The sequence below is a fragment of the Chiloscyllium plagiosum genome, unplaced genomic scaffold, assembly GCF_037043375.1.
Source record: "Chiloscyllium plagiosum isolate Xiang-an unplaced genomic scaffold, Cpla_swu_hap1 HiC_scaffold_5, whole genome shotgun sequence".
Taxonomy (NCBI): Eukaryota; Metazoa; Chordata; class Chondrichthyes; order Orectolobiformes; family Hemiscylliidae; genus Chiloscyllium; species Chiloscyllium plagiosum.
Window position 1 is genome coordinate 82,774,525 of NW_028270143.1, and position 22,239 is coordinate 82,796,763.

Here is a 22,239-nt window from a genome sequence, read left to right on the forward strand (position 1 = left end):
ATAAAACCAGAATGAATTCTTGCCTCTTCCCATACCCAGTGGTGCATGAGACAGACAAAGCTAAGCACATTCTTTGTTTGTTGCTATAGCTAGTTTCTCCTGGAACAAGTTGCTGACTTATTTTCCATAGGTAACAAGTTGAGGGCACTACTCCACATAAAACATGGTTGACTGGGAGACTTTCCTGCTTTTACTGCCTGCATGACACATTAGAAAAATTGACAGGATAATAATCAATCTCTCTACCCATGTCACATCCACAACTTGGAGGTCTTGGAATGGAACTTGAAACTGGAGCATCTCGCTCAGAGCCAGGAACACTACCCACTGTGCCAGAAGACCATTTACACAAAAATAATAGGAGTAATTTACTAACTGTGAAGCATATGGAGAAATCTGGTATAATATGAAAGTACATAAAGGTTAATTTTCTTATCTAAACACATTCAGAAATTCCCAACACATTTTTAGATCAATTGTATTTGTGCATTTTCTCCTTAATTAGTATGCAGTGCACAAAATTGGGTTCTGTGGTGTCATTTACAAAGTACCATCTTAAAAGAAAATTGCTTCCAACATTCACAGTTTTTGTAAGGGTATGAAACTCTGTCCATGATTACTTGCTTGAATTCAAACTGATATTAGTCCATCATTTTTTATTCTTTTCTCACTAGTTCTCAGACTGCCTGTAATGGTCAACCTCTTAAAATATTATCTTTCTGGATATGATCAAGGTGGTTTAATGTACATTATATTACCTGAGTAATATGATCAACGTGGTTGAATATAGATTATATTACTTGAATATTATGATCAAGGTGGTTGAATATACATTATATTACCCTGTCACATTTAAAATAATACTGACCCATAATGAAAGCCAAGTTGATGTTAAATCATAATATTTACCATTCTAATTAAATATTTTTATAATTGGTCCTTAAAGGCCTGTTTCCACACTGTAAGTAATCTAATCTAATAAAACAAAAAACACATTCACAGTCTTATTGAAGGTAATGATTTCTGAAGTATCTATGAGTGTGAAAAACAGCAGGTTTGCAAAGGACCATGAATTGAATGATCTACTCTCTTCACAGCATTTCTTCTGAGGAAATGTATTTCTTGTTTGCTTATTTTCAAGACGGGATGTTTGCTGAAATGTAATTTCTGTGGTGTGATATATTTGCTTCCTTCATATTTTCCTTTAAATGGGAGTTCAAAGAACTGTAGGTCTCTAAAAGGTCAGTAAAATAGTTCACATCTGCATCGCAGTAATATCCTCTGATTCTTTTTGAATGTGTAAGGCTTTTAAATAGCTTTTAAATAAATGTAATGCTGGACCCACATATTACATGCTTGTATTTTAGCCTTGTATTTTGTATTTGATGCCAAAGATTTTTTGGAATGAAACTGATAAATGCCAGCATTTCAGTAGTAAAACCTCTCTGAGGAAAGGTAATGGCCCCAGCAGTTATGTGGCTAAATAGTGAATCGTATTATATTGTGATTTAGTGGACTAGCTACCTAATAAATATAATCCACAATTATAACTGCTTGTCTGCTTTAATTAGTCAGTTTGCAATTTCAATTTATTTTGATGAGAACAATCTCCTGATGTGTTTTACAATCATCTTGAGGCTTCCCTGCACAAGTGATATACATTAAAGCATAAGGACATGTGTGAAGCAACAAATATTAGTGAAATGTTTGATATTGAATAGATGATTTGCTGAAACATTATGTGAAAGAACATGAAGCAGATGGGGTCCTGGTTAACTTGGCAAGATGGATCCAAAGTTGTCTTAAAGGCAGGACACAGAAGGTGGTGGTAGGAGGCAGTTTGTGTGACAGGAGGTTCATGTTCAATGATGTACCACGAGGTGGGGCAGGAGCAGGGGAGGTGGGTTCCGTGCTGGGTTCATTGATGAGAGAGAGGAAGAGATGACAAGTAAGTTTGCGAATGACACAAAGATTGACCGTGTGGTTTACATTGAGAAGGAAGGTCTCAGCTTACAGAAAGGTATAGAGTGGTTGGTCAGATGAGCAGCTCAGTGATAGATGCAATTTAACACTGAAAATTGTGAGGTGTTACACTTTAGAAGAAGTAAGAAGACAATGGAATACTCAATCATTGGCAGGACATTTAGAAGCTCAGAAGGACAGAGAGATCCTGGCGTGCTTGCAGAACAGATAACTAGAGTAATTAAGAAGACACACAGGGCAAATCAGTCATGGCATAGATTATAAGAGTAGGAAGCTTATGTTGGAGCTGTTCAAAACTTTGCTTTGATGACAGCTGAAGTACTGTGCACTATTCTAGTCACTGCACTATAGGAAGGATGTGATTGCAACAAAGGGGTTGCACAGAAGATTCACCTGGATTTTGCCTGGGTTAGAGCATTTCAGCCATGAAAGAGGCTGGATAGAGTTGGATTGATTTTCCTTGAGTAGAGAAGGCTGCGGGGCGATCTGATTGAGGTGTATAAGATGAGGAGGACAGGATGGATAGAAAGCCTTTGTTGAAGGGTCAATAATGAGGAGGCATAATTTTAAGTGAAAGACAGGTGGTTTAAGTTGGGATTTGAGGGAAAAGGTTGGGAATCACGAATGCACTGACTGGGAGGAGAGTAGAGGCAGGAAACCTCACAACTTTGAAAAAACTATCAGGATGAGTAATTGATATGTCATGCATGGAAGTTTATGGGCCAAGTGCTGGAAACTGGGATTAGGGTAGATAGGTTGGTGCAGACTCAATGGGCCAAAGGACCCAATCTGTGCTGTATGGCCTTATGCTTCTATACAACTCAAGCAAGTTCCAATTGCTCAAAGGAATGTTACATGATCCAAAAGATTTTTTTCAAGTATGTTATTTTCCAGGTGTTCCATTATCTGTAGTCATAGTTATATTACAATGGAATCTATTAATGTGAAAGCCAGAGCAGGATGTGTTGGAGTTGGGGTGGTTCGGTGGCTCAGTGGTTAGCATTGCTGCCTCACAAAACCAGAAATCTTGGTTTGATTCCAGTCTTGGGTGACTGTTTGTGTAGAGAGTGCACATTCTCCCTGTGCCTGCATGGTTTTCTGCTGGGTGCACCAGTTTCCTCCCATATTCAAAAGATGTACAGGCTGATGGATTACCCAGGCTAAATATGGGGTTACAGGAATGAGGCAAGTCTGGGTGGGATGCTCTTTAGTGGGTCAGCGTGGGCTGAGTAGCCTCCATCTGCACTGTAGGGATTCTATGAAGTCCATCCAGCAGCCATTGGGTTTGAAACTCTGAGAATTCTTGCTTAGAGCAGACAAATGTTGTAATTTGGTTCAGACTGTGCTGTGAGCCAGCACATAAACAATATTCCCAGCTTGTTTGGATTGTAAATATTATTGAAAGGATCATTACAAACGGAGAATCAAAACAGTGCCCAGGTTATGGGGACTGTCTTTTCATTCAGAGCTATGTATAGGCAGCAAGTGCTGTCTTCACCATGTGTCTTTCACAAAACAGACTGCCATAACCTCCTGCCATCTTTTGTACTATGGTCTGAATAGCACTCTCGTAACAGTTCATACATTTTCATGTCGCTAGATCCTTCCAATACCCCCCATGAAGAGTGATGCTTCCTGCTTCTTGTGAAAACTTCCATAGAAGCCTACTTTTCCTATAAAACACACTTTTTAAAAGCTAACATTGGAACAAATATTGCTGATACTGGAAATCCGAAATAAAACAGAAAATTGGGAGAAATACTTACCAAGTCAGGCCGCATCTCTGAAGATTTTACATTTTGGTTTGATGACCTTGAAGGGTCATGAACACATGAAAAGAAGTAATTTGCAGGGCTTTGGTGAAATGTACAGGAGTAGGACAATCTGACTTATTCCTGCAGGAAGCCAGCAAGCATACAATAGGTAGAATGGTCTCACTTTGTGTTGTAAACATTCTATGATTCAATGATGCTATGGAAATTATTAGTTGAAACTTTATTGCTGGAACAGCATCTGCAGACCTCACTTTCTCCTATGGAAATTATTAACTGAGTGAATAAAATGAAGTAATGAATCATTTAAGTTTTGTCCTTGGTTCAGGCAATTTATTGTGCAGCCTGTATAACTAAGTATCTGCCATGCATTCAATATTAATGTTGTATCCTTACTTATACAAAGCACATCTTCAAAATTAATTATTCCAATTTTATGCCATCTAAAACTCCTTGTGCGTGTGAGACAATGTATTCCTCATTGGAGATTAATAAAAAGTCACAATCCTGAGTGGCAAATCTTAACTACATGATACATTTTGAAGAGAGGGCACTATAATTAAGTCAATAGTATTAAACTAAGCTGTTTAGAACAATAAATTACTGTATTAAGAGCAGTTTTACCAAGCAAAGGTATCACTAATTTCCTGTATGATAACATTTTTTAAGAGTTTTCCCTCCTGGTAATTACATAATTAAAGTGTGTAGGACTAATTAACACGACCTTGACAAGAAAAGCTTCAAGTTACATTGTCATATAATTGCACAGTTGAGGATGAATTCAGAGAGGTTGGAGTTACTACGTATGTATGTTTATATAGAATTTTCAAAGGAACCGATATTCGGAATGTTCTTAGAACTGCTCTTTGCTGCACCAAATTGTGTAAGAAACCAGTAGGGTTTCTGCTATATGTCAGATAAAGTTACATCATTGGAGTGGGGAAAGTTAAGGAGATTGAAGACTCAGGAAATTCGACATGAGGAGGCCATGTACTCTTTGAAACAGGCATCCACTTGCCCCTATAGGGGCAACTTACTGCAGAAGCTAGAATGTGTACAGAGCTGAGCTCTGAGGAAGAGCCATCTAGACTCAAAATGTTGCTTGCTTTCTTTCCATGGATGCTGCCTGACCATTTGTGAACTCTAACATTTTTTGTTTTTAATCCACTTGCCCCTATTTCCTGCTCTTTCTTCATATCCTTTTAAACCTGTCATTCAGAAACTTTTCTGCTCCCCTGATGTTTTGAGTGTGGGATCTGGGCGAGGTTTCACTAGCCCTCTTGGAATGACCATAACACAATGGGTACGGGGACCTATAAAATCATGAGGGGAAGTGCAGAAGTGGATGAGCTCAGTAGCCACCGCATCTTGAAACTATCTTAAATTAGAGGTGGAAAAATTTTTCTTAGACAGGGGAATCAAAGTTTATCAGGGATAGTTGGGAATGTGGAATTCAACATATAAACAGATCAACTATGATTGTATTGATTGGCAGAGCAAGGCTGAATGGCCTACGTCCACTTCTTTTTCATATTCGTATAACATCAGCAGATTGCCAGTTGTTGTTCTGTGTATATTGGAGTTTAATTGAAAGATGGCACAGTGACTCAGTGGTTCGCACTGTTGTCTCACAGCGCCAGGGACCCAGGTTCAATTCCAACCTCAAGTGACTGTCTGTGTGGAGTCTGGTGGTCCGGCATGAGTCACCTTCACTGCATTGCCCCTGCTGGAATGAAAGTTGCCCACTTTTCAGTGCCATCTTGGGTCTACTGAAGCCCTCACCACTATGAGTCCTTGCTGGACCTCGCCAATGCAGAAACCGCCAATGAAGACATCACCAATGCCACCGCATATCGCCCTGGCCTGAACTCAACTCTGCCACTGCTAGGAGTCAGCTTTGGACCAAGTTCACCAGTGCAGCTGATAATGAAGCTGCTATGTCTTGCACTGGGCCCAAAATCACCTCTGCCACTGCCTCTATGAATCTGTGCTGGACACAGACAGCTCTAGGAACCTAAACATGCCTCCACTGCAGCAGTAACAATGAGTCAGCGCTAGGACCGCCTCATCAATGCAGAAGCTGCCAGGAACCCAAACTCGTGGACAAGGACTCCTACATACATATGGTCCATGTCCTTCTGCTATCTTTATCCATTTAAATAATATTCAGCTCCTCTATTCTTCCTGCCAAAGTGCATAATCTCACATTTTCCCATGTTATATTCCATCTGTCGAGCTTTTGCCCAGTTGCTTAACCTACATATATCCACCTGCAGGCTCTTTGTTTCATTTGCACCACTTGCCCTCCCACTTATTTTTGTGTCATCTGCAAGTTTGACTATAGTACATAAACTTTCCTCATCCACATCATTAATATAAATTGTAAATCATTCTGGCCCTAGCACTGTGACAAACTGCTAGATAAAAGTTGCCACCCAGAAAATGTTCCTCTTATCCCAACTCTCTATCTTCTATTAGTTAGCCAATCCTCTTTCCTTGCTAATATACTCCTGTCAACACAATGGGCTCATATTAAGTAGCCAAATGAGTGCATGTCCTCTGTCTACCAACAGGATGGTGACTGCTGTTGGTATCAGATTTTGCAATATGACCCTCCCTGAACTTAAAGCCCCCACTAGAGATTGAGATCCGAGGTGGACAGAAGCTAACAGTAGCCTCGCTCTCCATTAAGCCTGTCCTCAAGCTCCATTTAGCCTCAAAATCTTTTTTATAGAGAAAGGATGAGGGTCTACATGTTCCTCACGCATATACACTTGGTGGCTGATCAGTTTCATTAAGAGTCCAATTTAAGAAGGCAGATTCCTATTTTCCAGTTGGATGTCAAGCCTTTGCAGAGAGCTGTGACCAGTTTAGGTTCCTGATGGTAGTCAATGAGCAGCAGTTTGGGGTAGAACAGGGATCTCTCAATCTGAAACAAAAACAAACATTGCTGAAGAAACTCAACAGGCCTGGCACCATGTGTGGAGAAGGAAACAGAATTAACATTTTGAGTCCAGTGAGCATTCTTCAGAGTTGATAGGAGCTAGGAGAAGGTGGTGTATATGCTGAGCACAGTGGATGTTGGGGTGGGGGGTGGGGACAAGGGAGTGAGGAAGAAGGGGAGAAACTACTGTTTGCTTGGGAGCAGCAGCAATCACAGACTATCCTGTGGGAGAGATCCTCCACTATAATGTGGCCTGGTTAATGAGTCTATTTTAAAATTAAAGGTTTAACAAAGCTGGAGGAAGAGTGTCTCTAATTTGAGAACACCTTTTGCCGACTGACAGGGCATAGCAAGTTTCTGCTTACTCCCAAGCTGAAAGACCCTTGATTGACCCTCTGGCTTCGACAGTCTGTTCTTGATCTTTAAAAGACCAGTGATCTACCTCCAGACTATTAATTGGCAGCTTCAAAGAAAAATCATTTCTTCCTTGAACCAGGTCCTAAACCCAATAGACCTCCTTTCTTTACTCATAATGCAAGTCTTCTTGAAAGGATTTGAAATTGGGTCAGGCATCTTAGCATGATGGGTGTACTGACAGCATAAAGCTTGAGGGAAGCCGTTTAGTTTTTGACTGTAGACAGAAATAAATATAGTGATTAGAGATGAGATGGGGATGAAACAAGGGAAGGATTGATAATAGTGGGATTAAAATTGGATGATATATGCTGTAGAAAGAGAAAAAGATTTTTAGTCTCTCCTCCATTGGCAGCCATTAGTTGCCAAGGTTCTAAACTCCAGAGGTCTGGAAGCTCCAAATTCACATCCCACTCCAAGACTTCATGGTCAAGGAATATACATATATAACATGGCCAAACAGGTTAAATATCAATTTGTAAATTTTCTTACTGATGGGATATGATAAGAGTGGAGAGTTTCATAGTCAGCCAAGGAATGGAAAGAAATTAGAGGCCCTACTATCATTATCCATAACTCACTAGTACAACAAGGATTTACAAACATATGTTGCCATAGCAGCCCAGACTGCTTGGCAGGTTAATTGGTTCAGTTAGCCAGAGACTGATTTGGATCAGATTGGTGCCACAGAACCAATACCTCTTCTTGCTGAGTTAGATTCAAAAGCTGTGTCCTTCCATTTCCATGGTGTTTTTTTTTATATTCACTGATGGAATATGGGTGTTGCTGGCTGGGCTGTCATTTATTACTCATTCCCCAGTTGCCCTTGAGAAGATGGTGGTGGTCTGTCTTTTTGAACAACTGTAGTCATGTGCTGTAGATATACCCACATTGCCATGAGAGAGAGAATTACAGACTTTGATCCAAGATACTGAAAGAACATTGATATATTTCCACATCAGAAAGGTGAGTGGCTTGGAGTAGCTTGCAAGCTAGGGAACACTACCACATTATGATGCTGTGGGTTGGACTTCCCTGTTGGCAAAGGGATAAGAACTTGAAAATTTTTTCAAGTTTTTATCTCTTTCTGTCTCTTTTCCTTGACCTCATTTATTAGCCATACTTCTATATGTTCTTGCATACCTTTATGTCAAATTTTGTTTGATCTCACTGTGGTGAAGGATCCAAAATATTTATAATGGTGAAGGTGCTATATTAAGGCAAGTTGTTAAGAGATTGATGCTATTGCAGTTCTGGTCAAGTTTTCTTCTTGGAACGAAACTGGTGAGCTGAAAATGTGTTGATGGAAAAGTGCAGCAGGTCAGGCAGCATCCAAGGAGCAGGAGAATCAACATTTCGGGCATAAGCCCTTCTTCAGGCTCATGCCCAAAACCTCGATTCTCCTGCTCCTTGGATGCTGCCTGACCTGCTGCGCTTTTCCAGCAACACATTTTCAGCTCTGATCTCCAGCATCTGCGGTCCTCACTTTCTCCTACAACACTGGTGAGCAAGGTTAGATCTCATTGAATACAGGGAGAACTTGCCATTTGGATACAGAACTGGCTCAAAGGTAGAAGACAGAGGATGGTGGTGGAGGGTTTTTTTTTTCAGACTGGAGGCCTTTGACCAGTGGAGTGCCACAAGGATCAGTGCTGGGTCCTCTACTTTTCATCATTTACATAAATGATTTGGATGGGAGCATAAGAGGTACAGTTAGTAGGTTTGCAGATGACACCAAAATTGGAGATGTTGTGGAGAGCGAAGAAGGTTACCACAGATTACAACAGAATCTGGACCAGATGGGCCAATGGACTGAGAAGTGGCAGATAGAGTTTAATTTAGATAAATGTGAGGTGCTTCAGTTTGGGAAAGCAAGTCTTAGCATGACTTATACACTTAATGGTAAGGTCCTAGGGAGTGTTACTGAACAAAGAGACCTTGGCGTGCAGGTTCATACCTCCTTGAAAGTGGAGTCGCAGATAAATAGGATAGTGAAGAAGGTGTTTGGTATGCTTTCTATTATTGGTCAGAGTATTGAGTACAGGGGTTGGGAGGTCATGTTGCGGCTGCACAGGACATTGGTTAGACCACTGTTGGACTAGTGAGTGCAATTCTGGTCTCCTTCCTATCGGAAAGATGTTGTGAAACTTGAAAGGGTTCAGAAAAGATTCACAAGGATGTTGCCATGGTTGGAGGATTTGAGCTATCGGGAGAGGCTGAATAGGCTGGGGCTGTTTTCCCTGGAGCGTCCGGTGACCTTATAGAGGTTTACAAAATTATGATTTCAGAGGCTAGACACTGTTTGGCCACCTAATTCTCTCTTAGTGTTTCAATGAAGGGTCATGAGATTACCAAGAATAGGAAGGAAGAGAAAATAGTAATACTGTGCTTAAATGATGCCACGTTTGTATGTAAACACTTGCATTTGTAGAAGGAAGTGAAAAGTCTAATGAAAACGAAGACTTACATACTCAAAGGGTTTTTTATGCCACTACAGCTGCAGCACAGCAAAATTTTTCGAGGTCTCTTTTTTCAAGTGATTGAAAATGAAAAGAATTCATTGAACTACATATTGATTATGTTTTCATTTCTTATTTATATTCATTGAATGTTGTAACACTTCAAGCACTCATCTACATACCTTTCATAAGTTGTGAGGTTTCCCAGCTATACTGTTCTGCCAGGCAATGCATTTCAGATTCCCACCATTCTCTGGGTGAAAAATATTTTCCTTCAGTCCCCCCTAACTCTTCCCACTTATCTTAAAGATATGTCCCATTCATCAGGATCTTGCCTGGGTTGGAGCATTTAAGCAATGAGGGTAGGCTAAATGGGTTCCGGTTGTTTTCTTTAGAGCAAAGAAGGCTGAAGGGTGACCCTGACTGAGATACATAAGATTATGAGGGGCATGTTATTGACCCTTCAACTAAGGGGAATAGTTGCTTTCTATCCATCCTAAACATGCCCTTCATGATCTTAAACATCTTAATCAGGTCGCCCTTCAGCTTTCTTTGCTCTTAAGAAGACAAACCAAGCCTATCCCGCCTCTCTTCATAACTGAAATGCTCCAACCCCGGTGAATCCTGGTGAATCTCATCTGTAACCTATCCAGTGCAGTCACATTCTTGTTACAGTGCGGTGGTCATAGCTGTACACAGTACTTCAACTGCGGCCCAACCAAACTCTTGTACAGCCACAAAATAACCTCCCTGCTCTTACAACCTGTGCCATGTCTGATAAAAAGAAGAGTGCCTATGACTTCTTAACCACTCTATTCACCTGTCCTGTCCCCTCCAGGAATCTGTATGCAAGTCCCCAAAGGTTTTTGTATATCTCAGAGCTTCCTAGTGTCCCGCCATTCACTGCGTACTGTATTCCCTTATCTTGTTACTTCATTCAAAGTGCATAGCTTCACACTTTTCAAGGTGAAATTCCATCAGCCACTGGTCTGCCCATCTGACCAATTCCTCTATACCTTCCTGTAAACAAACATTTTCTTTCTTACTATCAACCACATGACCAATCCTCATGTCATCTGCAAACTTACTTAGCATCCCCTCTGTGTTCTCATTTCTGATTTATATCTATCACGAGCAATAAAGGACCCAGCACTGATCCCTGTGGTATGCCTCTGGACACTGGCCTCTAGTCACACGAACAGTCTAATTTCTTTCCAAAGCAATAACTGGGAATTGTGTTTGAATAATGCATCCCTGTATCAGTATAAGATGAATAACCTGGTATTGAGATTAGTATGAGGATGATGTTTCTGTTTGTGTGTTTTGCAACAGATATTAATGGAAGGAACTGTGGGAGATAACTTAGGAGGAGACATTGGAATTGATGACCTATCCTTTATGGATTGTTCGTTCTATAATGGTGAGTATATTATTTATTGTTCAATTATAAAAGTAGTTTCATCAGCATTTATTAACATTCAGGATTTGACCTCCTTTTAGTGTCCTTTATATTGTTGCTCTTATAGCTGAAAGGCAATGTTAGAAAAAAATGTAACTGCAGTGTGGCCAAAGGGAGCAAGCAATATGCTATCACTCACTTTATGGCTAATGATTGAAATTTATATCCCAAATTGTGATATTTGGTAGAACGAACACTTTCAATGTCTCATGCTCTTAGGAATTAAGTGTAGGTATTGCACAGTTTCTGGAAAAGGTGGAATAATTTGAATATATATATTATATAGGCCAAAGAAATAACAGAAAGCAGTTTGCATTTATATAACACCTTTACTGTAAACAAAATACCCAAAGGTGCCTCATGTACGTATAATCAGGTAAAAATTGATAGTTATGCAAAGATAGAGATGTTAAGATGGTCTCAGAACCAACTTTTAAAAAGAGATAATTAAAGGGAGAAGTACAAAAGTGTACGAAGGAGTTCAAATTTACCATCAGGTCAACTTGAGGAAGTGGAGGAAGAAAGGTTGTACCAGAGGCCAGCTTTGGAGGACTGCAAGAGAAATAGAAGGACTGAAGCTACGGAGACATTTGAGCAGCAGGATGAAAATATCAAAACGGAGACATCTGTGTTCTGAAGGTCAATGTGAATTATAGGACATTGACAAGAAAACAAGATTTAGTGTAAAATGCACAGAAAGTCAAGAAAAAGAAAGAAAAAAAAGACTATCATTTAAATAGCATCTTGCATGACCACAGGATGTACTAAAGTGCTTTATGCCAACTAAAGTACTTCTGAAGTGCAATCGCTGCTGTAATATAATAAATGAGGCACCCAATTTATGCGCAGTACGCTTCCATAAAAGGCAATATGACAGTGCTGAAGCAATTCTAGAAAGAAAAATTAAGGTAATTTCTTCAATAATATTGTGTATATATTCATTTAGTATAAGCCACACTCAATCTATTACTTGCTAATAATGATCTGACAATTATTATTGAGTAAGACAGAGGGTGATGGAGAGGGTTTTTTTTGGACTGTGAGCATGGTATGATGCAAGCATTGGTGCTGGATTCACTGTTTTTTGTCATTTATATAAATGATTTGAATGTGAATGTAGGAAGAATGGTTAGTAAGTTTGCAGATGACACCAAAATTGGTGGTGTAGTGGACAGTGAAAAAGGTTATCTCAGTGTACAACAGGACCTTGATCAGATGGGTCAAGGAGTGGCAGATGGCATTTGTTTTAGGTAAATTAGGTGTTGTTACATTTTGGTAAGGCAAACCAGGATATGATTTATACACTTGGTAGTTGATTCCTGGGGAGTGTTGCCAAACATAGAACCTTGGAATTCAGGTTCATAGTTCCTTGAGATGGAATCATGGGTAGACAGGGTAGTGAAGAAGGCACGTGGTACACTTGTCTTTATTGATCAGTGCATTGAGTATATGAGTTGGGATGCCATGTTGCAGCTGTACACAACATTGGTTAGGTCAATTATGGAAGACTGCATTCAGTTCGGGTCTCCCTGCTATAGGAAAGATACTGTTAAACTTGAAAGTGTTCAGAAAAGATTGACTGGGATTTGCTGGGGTTGGAGAGTTTGAGCTACAGGAAGCAGCTGAATAGGCTAGGACTTTATTCCCTGGAGTGTTAGAGGCTGAGGGGTGATCTTATAGAGGCTTATAAAATCATGTGGGGCAATGGATAAAGTGAATAACCAAGGTCTTTTTCCCAGAATAGGGGAGTCCAAAACTAGAGGGCATAGGTTTAAGGAGAGAAGGAAAAGTTATAAAATGGACATAAGGGGCAACCTTTTCACACTGAGGGTGGTGCGTGTATGGAATGACCTTAAAAAGTATCTAGATGGGTACATGATAGGAACGGTTTAGAGGGATATGGGCCAATTGCTGGCAAGTGGGACTAGATTATTTTAAGATAGCTGGTCGACATGGATGAGTTGGACTCAAGGGTCTCTGTCCGTGCTGTACAACTCTATAACTCTATGATGCTAAGACTTCAGTCATTATTTGTCTGACTCATCCTTTAGTGTGGATAAGATCAATGACATAATAACAATGACTACACAGAGAATCCCAGGCCCGTCATGGCTTTTCATTCCAACAAATAACAAAATAAAATGCTCATTGTAAATTTTAGAGTTTGTACTGCAAAAATACCTTTTTCATTTGTAAGTTTTCACCTCATCATTTCTCCTCTTCTGGTTTCCCAGCTATGAGTTTCCCATCCAAAAATATTGACTGAAGGATCTACTCTTGAATCTTTTCAGATTCACCCATTAACTCATCGATATTTACAGCACAAAAGGAGGTCATTCAGTGCATCATGTCTGCTGTGGCCAACAAGGATCTGGCTTCACTGATCCCATTTTCCAGCTCTTGGTCCATAGCCCTGGAAGCTATAGCAATGTAAATAAATATCTCAATACAGCTGAAATGGTGGAAGAGTTTCTGACTCAACCTTATCTTTATCCCCTTCCGTCCACGCATCGATGAATTTACTACACGTCATGATGTCAAACACTTCCGCCGCCTCTGCTTCCGAGCTTACTTTTACAATCAGGACCCCCGCCCACCTTCCGAGGACCCCTTCACCCACTTCATCCACCTGGACACCTCACACTGGCCTATTACCTGCCCTCGATCTCTTCATTTCCAACCGGCGAGACATTAACTTGTCTACCCCCTCCCCTATTCCAACCTCTCACCCTCACAATGCACTGCCCTCCACTCCAATCCCAAACTCACCATCAAACCAGCAGATAAAGGGGGTGCAATGGTAATTTGGTGCACTGACCTCTACACCACTGAAGCCAGATGCCAACTCGAAGATACCTCCTCCTACTACCCCCTCAACCATGACCCCACCCCCCCCATCATCAAACCATCATCTCCCAGACCTTACAGAACCTCATCACCTCAGGAGATCTCCCACCCAAAGCTTCCAACCTCGTATCCGGGAACCCCAAACTATCTGATTCTACCTCCCACAGCTCCCTCCCAAGATCCACAAGCCTGACTACCCCGGCGACACATCATCTCAGCATCCTCCTGTCCCACCGAACTCATCTCCACCTACCTCGACACTGTCCTATCCCCCCTCGTTCAGGGACTCCCCACATACATTGGAGACACCACCCACGCCTTCCATGTCCTCCAAGACTTCAGTTTCCCCAGCCGCCAACGACTCATCTTCACCATGGACATCCAATCCCTCTACACCTCCATCTGCCATGACCACAGCTCCAAGCCCTCCATTTCTTCCTCTCCCGATGTCCCCAACAGTACCCTTCCACTGACACACTCATTCGTTTGGCTGATCGGATCCTCACCCTTAACAATTTCTCCTTCGAATCCTCCCACTTCCTCCAGACCAAAGGAGTAGCCATGGGCACCAGTATGGGCCCTAGCTATGCCTGTCTCTTTGTCGCCTACGTAGAACAGTCCATCTTCCATAGTTACACCGGCACCACTCCCCCCTCCCTCTTCCGCTACAGTGATGACTGCATCATCGCCACCTCGTGCTCCCGCGAGGAGGTTAAGCAATTCATCAACTTCACCAACACATTCCACCCCGACCTTAAATTCATCTGGACCATCTCTGACACCTCTCTCCCCTTCCTGGACATCTCCATCTCCATTAATGATGACCAACTTGACAGTGACATTTTTTACATACCCACCAACTCCCACAGCTACCTGAATTACACCTCTTCCTCCGCCTCCGCCGTATCTGCTCCCATGCGGACCAGTTCCACCACAGAACACACCAGGTGGTTTCCTTCTTTAGAGACCACAATTTCCCTCCAATGCGTCTCATCCACATCCCACACCTCCGCCCTCAAACCCCACCCCTCCAACCGTAATAAGCACAGTACCTCCTGGTCCTCACCTTCCACCCTACCAACCTTCACATAAACCGCATCATCAGCCACCTCCAAACGGACCTAACCACCAGGGCATCAAAGTGGACTTCACCAGTTTCCTCATTTCCCCTCCCCCCACCTTTCCCCAGTTCCAAACTTCCAGCTCAGCACCGTCCTCATGACCTGTCCTACCTGCTTATCTCCCTTCCCACCTATCCACTCCACCCTCCCCTCTGAGCTATCACCTCCATCCCCACCCCCATTCACCTATTATACTCTTTGCTACCTTCTCTCTACCCTGGAGGCTCCCTGCTTCTATTCCTGATGAAGAGCTTTTGCCTGAAACATTGATTTTCTTGCTTCTCGGATGCTGCCTGACCTGCTGTGCTTTTCCAGCACCACTCTAATCTAAACTCTGGTTTCCAGCATCTCCAGTCCTCACTTTTGCCTCTGTGAGGGCCCCTCCAATTTCGGGTACTTTCCAGGGCCCAACCATTCAAAGTATAATTCTTTACCTCGCTCGCCCTCCGAAGTGCATTACCTCACACTTTTTCAATTCCATTTGCCATGGTCCTGCCCAAGTGATGGGCCTGACATTATCCTTGTGCTCCTCAATATTTAGCACCCAAACAATTTTTGTGTCATCTGTGGATTTCTTGATCATATAAAATTAAGTCTAAATCCTGAAAGTACACCACAATCAGCAAGGGTCCCGGCACCATGTCTGGTGTAACATCCCAAGAAACAGACTTCGAGTCAAAGGAACTTCTCTCTACCATTACCTTCGGAGTGATTCTGATTAACTGATTGTTAGATGAACAGATTAGAAATATTGTTGGGAGCTTCTAGTAAGCTTGATATATATATATGAGAACTGAACACAAGATTAGTTAGAGTGAAGAGTGCAGCAGATGAACTGTGCTACTGTGGCAACTTACTATGTCAGCTTCTGCATGATTTCCTTAAAGATTCAGAGGTTTTCAGGTGTTGACAGGAAAAGGTTGGTGCAGCAGGGTCCTCAAAGAATAGGACAAAATGGCAATATTTGCATACTATAAACAGACCAATACCTGCAGTTGAATAAAGGTTTGTAATCAATGAGCCAAATCATGCAGGAAAACAATGCCTCAGCCAATATTAAACAGAGTACTTATAAAGCCAAAAGTCAAAGGCTACCTCTTCTGTTGAATTATTGTCTCTTGGAAGATCTTTTTGTTATTGTTTACTGCCTTTTTAATTTATATAGGAAACAACCACCTCCAATCCTGCAAGTTGCATATGGAAGATCTTTTTGTTATTGTTTACTGCCTTTTTAATTTACATAGGAAACAACCACCTCCAATCCTGCAAGTTGCATAAGGCCCATCACTTGGAGACACTGTCAGGATAGTGGTAAAACATGAACTGTCGATTTTTAACTTCCATGTAAATCCAAGGTCTTAATACTTGGAACTTACAAGGATTGAGATGGTTTTAAAAAGGAAAGATAGCATAGAATCACAATGTCATACATCATGGAGACAGACCCTTCAGTCCAACCAGTCCATGCCCAACCAATCCCAAACTAAGCATATCCCTACAATCCTTTCCTATTCATGTACTTATCTAAGTGTCTTTTAAACATCGTAACTGTGCATACATCTGCCACTTCTTCAGGAAGTTCATTCCACACGCGAATCACTATCTGTCTAAAACATTTGTCCCTCGTCTTTTCAAATCTCTCTCTTCTCACCTTAAAATTTGCTCCCTAGTCTTGAAATTCCCCGTGGTAGGGAAAGAAAATCTGGAATGTTGTGTACAGTTTTGGTCCCTTAATTGAGGAAGGGTATAATTGCATTGGAGGCAGCTCAGAGAAGGTTTACTAGATTAACTCCAGAGTTGAAAATCTAATCTTACGAGGGGAGATTGGGCAGGTTAGGTCAATACTCATGAGAGTTTTAAAGGATGAGAGGAGATCTGACTGAGGTATATAAGATCCTCAAAGCGATTAAAAATGTGGCAGTAGAGTGGGTATTGCTCCTTGTGGGGCAATCTAGAACAAAAGGTTATGGTTTTAGATTATGGGGAGGCAGATTTAAAGCAGAGATGAGGAATTACTTCTCTCAAAGTGTCAGAAATATGTGTAATTCACAGCCCAGAGTGCAGTGGATGCCAGAATACTGGATAAGTTTAAGGAGAAGATGGACAGATTTTGAAGTAGTAATGGCTTTAAAGGGTTATGGGAAGTGGGGAGGAAAGTAGAGTTGAGGCCAGGGTGAGATTAGCTATAATCAAATTACATAGCAGAGTAGGGTCAAGGGGCTGAATGGCTTTTCGTTCCCATGTTCTCAAAAATGGTCGCAGTGTTCACCTGAGCATAGATTGAGCCAAGCTTCAGGAAACCAATTGGAATAAACAAAGTTGTCTGAACTGAAATTCAGCCTTTCTCAAAAAAAAAGTCAGATGTGACAAAACTGGAATGTCCTGTTATACTTTATTCCTGTATAATTAATTTCACATTTTGGAGATGAAAGATTCACCTGGAGTGATCTGCATGGTAACCATGACCATAGACATAAGAATACGCAAATGACCTGCATTTTTGACAAAGGAATGGAGATGGATTTGGAACAGCAGAACTGGAAAAAGCTTTCTGTCTTTCTCTCTGTTTCACTGAAAAGAGTCAAGGCCTCCTAATAGTCCTAGAATCATTGAAGAAAGGATAGGGAAGGTGATTCAGGAGATGAGTGACAGTAATAGGGTGGTTGTTATAGGGGACTTTAACTTTCCTGATATTGATTGGGAAAGCTATAGCTCAAGTTCGTTAGATGGGTCAGTGTTTGTTCAATGTGTGCAGGAGAGTTTCCTGACACAATATGTAGACAGGCCAACAAGAGGTGAGGCCATACTGGATTTGGTTCTGGGTAACGAACCAGGCCAGGTGTTAGAATTAGAGGTAGGTGAGCACTTTGGGGATAGTGACCATAATTCGGTGATTTTTACTCTCGTGATGGAGAGGGATAAGTGTGTACTACAGGGCAAGAGTTATAGCTGGGGTCAGGGAAATTATGATGCGGTGAGGCATGACTTAGAATGTGTGGCTTGGAAAAGTAGACTCCAAGGCAAGAGTGTAAATGATATGTGGAGCTTGTTCAAGGAGCAACTATTGAGTGTCCTTGATAATTATGTACCTGTCAGGCAGGGAGGAAAGGGTCGTGCGAGGGAGCCGTGGTTTAATAAGGAATTGGAATCCCTTGTTAAATGGAAGAGGGCGGCCTATCTCAAGATGAGACGTGAAGGTTCAATTGGGGCGATTGAGAGTTATAGGGTAGCCAGGAAGGACCTGAAGAGAGAGCTAAGAGCAGCAAGGAGGGGACATGAAAGGTCCTTAGTCGGTAGGATTAGGGAAAACCCTAAGGCTTTCTATAGGTATGTTAGGAATAAAAGAATGACTAGGGTAGGAATAGGTCCAGTCAAGGATAGTAGTGGGAAGTTGCGTGTGGAGGCGGAAGAGATTGGGGAGACACTGAATGAATACTTTTCTTCAGTATTTACTCAGGAACAGGGCATTGTCGTCGATGTGAATACTGAGTCACAAATAAGTAGAATGGATGGCTTTGAGGTATGTAGAGAAGAGGTGTTGGAAATCCTGGAAAAGGTGAAAATAGATAAGTCCCCTGGGCCTGATGGCATTTATCCTAGGATTCTCTGGGAAGCAAGGGAGGAGATTGCAGAGCCATTGGCCTTGATTTTTATGTCCTCTTTGTCTACAGGAGTAGTGCCAGAAGACTGGAGGATAGCAAATGTGGTTCCCTTGTTCAAAAAGGGGAGTAGGGATAACCCTAGTAACTATAGGCCGGTGAGTCTCACTTCTGTTATGGGCAAAGTCTTAGAGAGAATTGTAAGGGATAGGATTTATGCACATCTGGATAGGAATAATGTGATCAAGGATAGTCAGCATGGTTTTGTGAAGGGCAGGTCGTGCCTCACAAACCTTATTGAATTCTTTGAAAAGGTGACGAAGGAGGTTGATGAGGGGAAAGCGGTAGATGTGGTATATATGGCGTTTGATAAGGTTCCCCATGGTAGGCTACTGCAGAAAATACGGAGATATGGCATTGAGGGTGAGTTGGAGGTTTGGATTAGGAATTGGCTGGATGGAAGAAGACAGAGGGTAGTAGTTGATGGCAAAGTTTCTTCATGGAGTGCCGTCACTAGCGGTGTTCCGCAAGGATCTGTTTTGGGACCATTGCTGTTTGTCATTTTTTTAAATGACCTGGAAGAGGGGTTAGAAGGTTGGGTGAGCACGTTTGCGGATGATACGAAAGTCGGAGGAGTTGTTGACAGTGAGGAAGGATGTGGCAGGTTACAGCAGGATATAGAGAAGCTGCAGAGCTGGGCAGAAAGGTGGCAAATGGAATTCAATGTAGCTAAGTGTGAGGTGATTCACTTTGGGAAGAATAACAAAAAGATGGGGTACTGGGCTAATGGTCGGATACTTGGTAGTGTGGATGAGCAGAGGGATCTTGGTGTCCATGTACACAGATCTCTGAAAGTTGCCACCCAGGTAAATAGTGCGGTGAGGAAGGCATATGGCGTACTGACTTTTATTGGTAGAGGAATTGAGTTCCGGAGTCCTGAGGTCATGATGCAGTTGTATAAGACTCTGGTGCGGCCGCATCTGGAATATTGTGTGCAGTTTTGGTCGCCATACTATAGGAAGGATGTGGAGGCACTGGAACGGGTGCAGAGGAGGTTTACCAGGATGTTGCCTGGTATGGAAGGAAGATCGTATGAGGAAAGACTGAGACACTTGGGGCTGTTTTCATTAGAGAAAAGAAGGTTTAGGGGTGACTTGATTGAGGTGTACAAGATGATTAGGGGGTTAGATAGGGTTGACAGTGTGAACCTTTTCCCGCGTATGGAGTCGGGTATTACAAGGGGGCATAGCTTTAAATTAAGGGGGGGTAGATATAGGACTGAAGTTAGGGGTAGGTTCTTCACTCAGCGAGCCGTAAGTTCATGGAATGCCCTGCCAGTAGCAGTGGTGGACTCTCCCTCTTTATGGGCATTTAAGCGGGCATTGGATAGGTATATGGAGGATAGTGGGTTAGTATAGGTTAGGTGGGCTTGGATCGGCGCAACATTGAGGGCCAAAGGGCCTGTACTGCGCTGTATTCTTCTATGTTCTATGTTCTAAGGCAACTTCTGACAAAACTGGAGAAACATCTGAACACTGAGAGCTCAAGGACATTGACAATATTCCTGTTTACTGCTGTTCCAGGACAATACTAATAAAACATGGTCTTATGCTTAACACCTTACACTTTCAAGACATCCTAAGGACTTTAAACAGCATTGTTTTTTATCTTCTCCTTTACATTGGACACTACCTTTGTACCTTTGTATCTGTACTTGCGTGTGTGTTTGATGCTTCATCTCCATGACTTTTCACAGGATTAGTGAGTACTAAAATTGTTTTACCTTCCACTCACAAAATCCTTGAAATTATCTCAATGATTTTTGGAGAAATAGTTAACTACTTTTCAGTTAATGTAAGGCATGGCCAGGTGCTAAAAATATCATTAAGTCTTGGTAGATTAGAAAGGAAAGCAGTTGATTAACTTCACCTCAGCTAGCCATAACAACAGAGAAATCTCCAGCCAAAGTCATGAGATGGCTATGCATTTTGGAAGCTGCAAAAAGGATAGACTTTCATTTTGCAAACCTGGAAAGGAGACATGGCTCATGTGTCTCATTGTTAACTCGCTAGTCACAGAATTTTAAAGACACTACTTCATTAATTATGCATGAATTCAATATCATTGAGCATTGCATATTATAACATCTTTTAAACTACTTAGCGTTTTCATTGTTTTTTTTTCCAAAGCACAAGTTTAGAAATATTTACTAATCTCTCATTTAACAAAATGCTTCCAAGGAAATGTTTATCAGCTCTGCAATGTTTGCAAATGTCATTTAATTTCAGACTTTGTCATGAATGAGAATAAGGTTTGTGCTTTCTCTGGCTTCTCCTGTCAGTTACTGTGACATGTGGACTGGCCTGCAACATGTGTTTCCAAGATATCACTAAATAGCAGAATGAAAATTCAATTTTTTGCCTTTAGTGTGGAATTAATAATACAGGATGATATTTCCTGGTAAGAATTTGGACAGAAGAAAATAGAAAATAATTGAATTGTAATAATGTTCAGAGGCAGCTTGAGGATATTTGAAAAGATTAAGTTGTTCAATCGCCCACTTTGAACTATAGGGTAATGGTTGGAACAGGCTGAAGCAGCAAGAAGAAGAGAAAACTGTATTGCATTCAAATCCCACTTTTAATGGTGAAAACAATCCCAGTGTGTATCACGGAGATTCAAAGAAAATTGTGCACTGAGCCAAAAAGAATCAATTTATGAGAGTGACCACATATCAGAATGAGCTTATCAATAAGAAGGAAGAGCTCTAAACTGATCAGCTTCATATACACAACATCATAGTTGTCATTTCACCAAGCAGTGCTCAATTACAGATCAAAACTGGGGACTGTGGAAGATTTAAAGTTGTTACTTATTCCAGGGTCTGAGTTCTGAGATGGGTAAACAAAATATTAGAAACAGTTAGTTAACAAATATGTAGTACGTACCCATAAAAGCGATGGGATTCAGCAGAGGTTTAGGATGGTGTGCGCTGGTGTCTTTTGTTCCTAAAATAGATAATGCAACAATCTTTTTTAGAATCAATTGTAACTGTTGGGTCTTTTCAGGTGACTTACCAGCAGCAGCTCCAACAACACCATCAGGCCCATCGAGACCTTTGACACTTCCACCTAATAACTGCACAGCCAATGAATTTATTTGTAAAACTAATGGGCAGTGTGTTGACATCATCAAGAAATGTGATTTCAGGGATGATTGTTCAGATAAGACAGATGAATTATCCTGCGGTAGGTATCCAAAACTTTTCCAAACTTAAACTATCTAGTGAAATGTAACTTGGGAGAATTCAACATTCAGATATCATTCTCAGAAAATGCAGCTAAAATGACAAATGATAATGTTGATAGCAATGATTTTGAGACAGAAGTCAGTTGATATCTATTTTATGTTTATTCATTGAATAAACAGCACTAGCTATACCAGAAGTTATTGCCCATTCATTATTGTCCTTGAAAAAATGGATGATGAAACATCTTCTTGAATCTTGTGCTATCCATTTGGATTGGAAACAGACACAGAGCTGTGATTCTCCTTTGCAAAATGCAATCCCCTGTACACTTTCTTTTGCTTTTGTTGCATAACATAATTCTTATTTTGAGCTCCATTTCTTACTCATAGAA

At 41.3% G+C, this 22,239-nt stretch overlaps 1 protein-coding gene across 5 annotated transcripts in view; it reads left to right on the top strand.

The window, feature by feature from the left end:
- Positions 1-22,239, top strand: part of malrd1 (MAM and LDL receptor class A domain containing 1) — a 449,554-nt gene that overhangs the window by 117,062 nt on the left and 310,253 nt on the right. For all 5 annotated transcript variants that reach the window (XR_015757232.1, XR_015757233.1, XM_043690416.2 and 2 more), the window contains 2 exons: positions 10,905-10,992; positions 21,667-21,846. Coding sequence is in view for 3 of the 5 variants with exons in the window: in XM_043690416.2 (XP_043546351.2) it covers positions 10,905-10,992; positions 21,667-21,846 (268 nt within the window). In the remaining 2 variants the exon portion in view is untranslated. The remainder of the gene's footprint in view (positions 1-10,904; positions 10,993-21,666; positions 21,847-22,239) is intronic.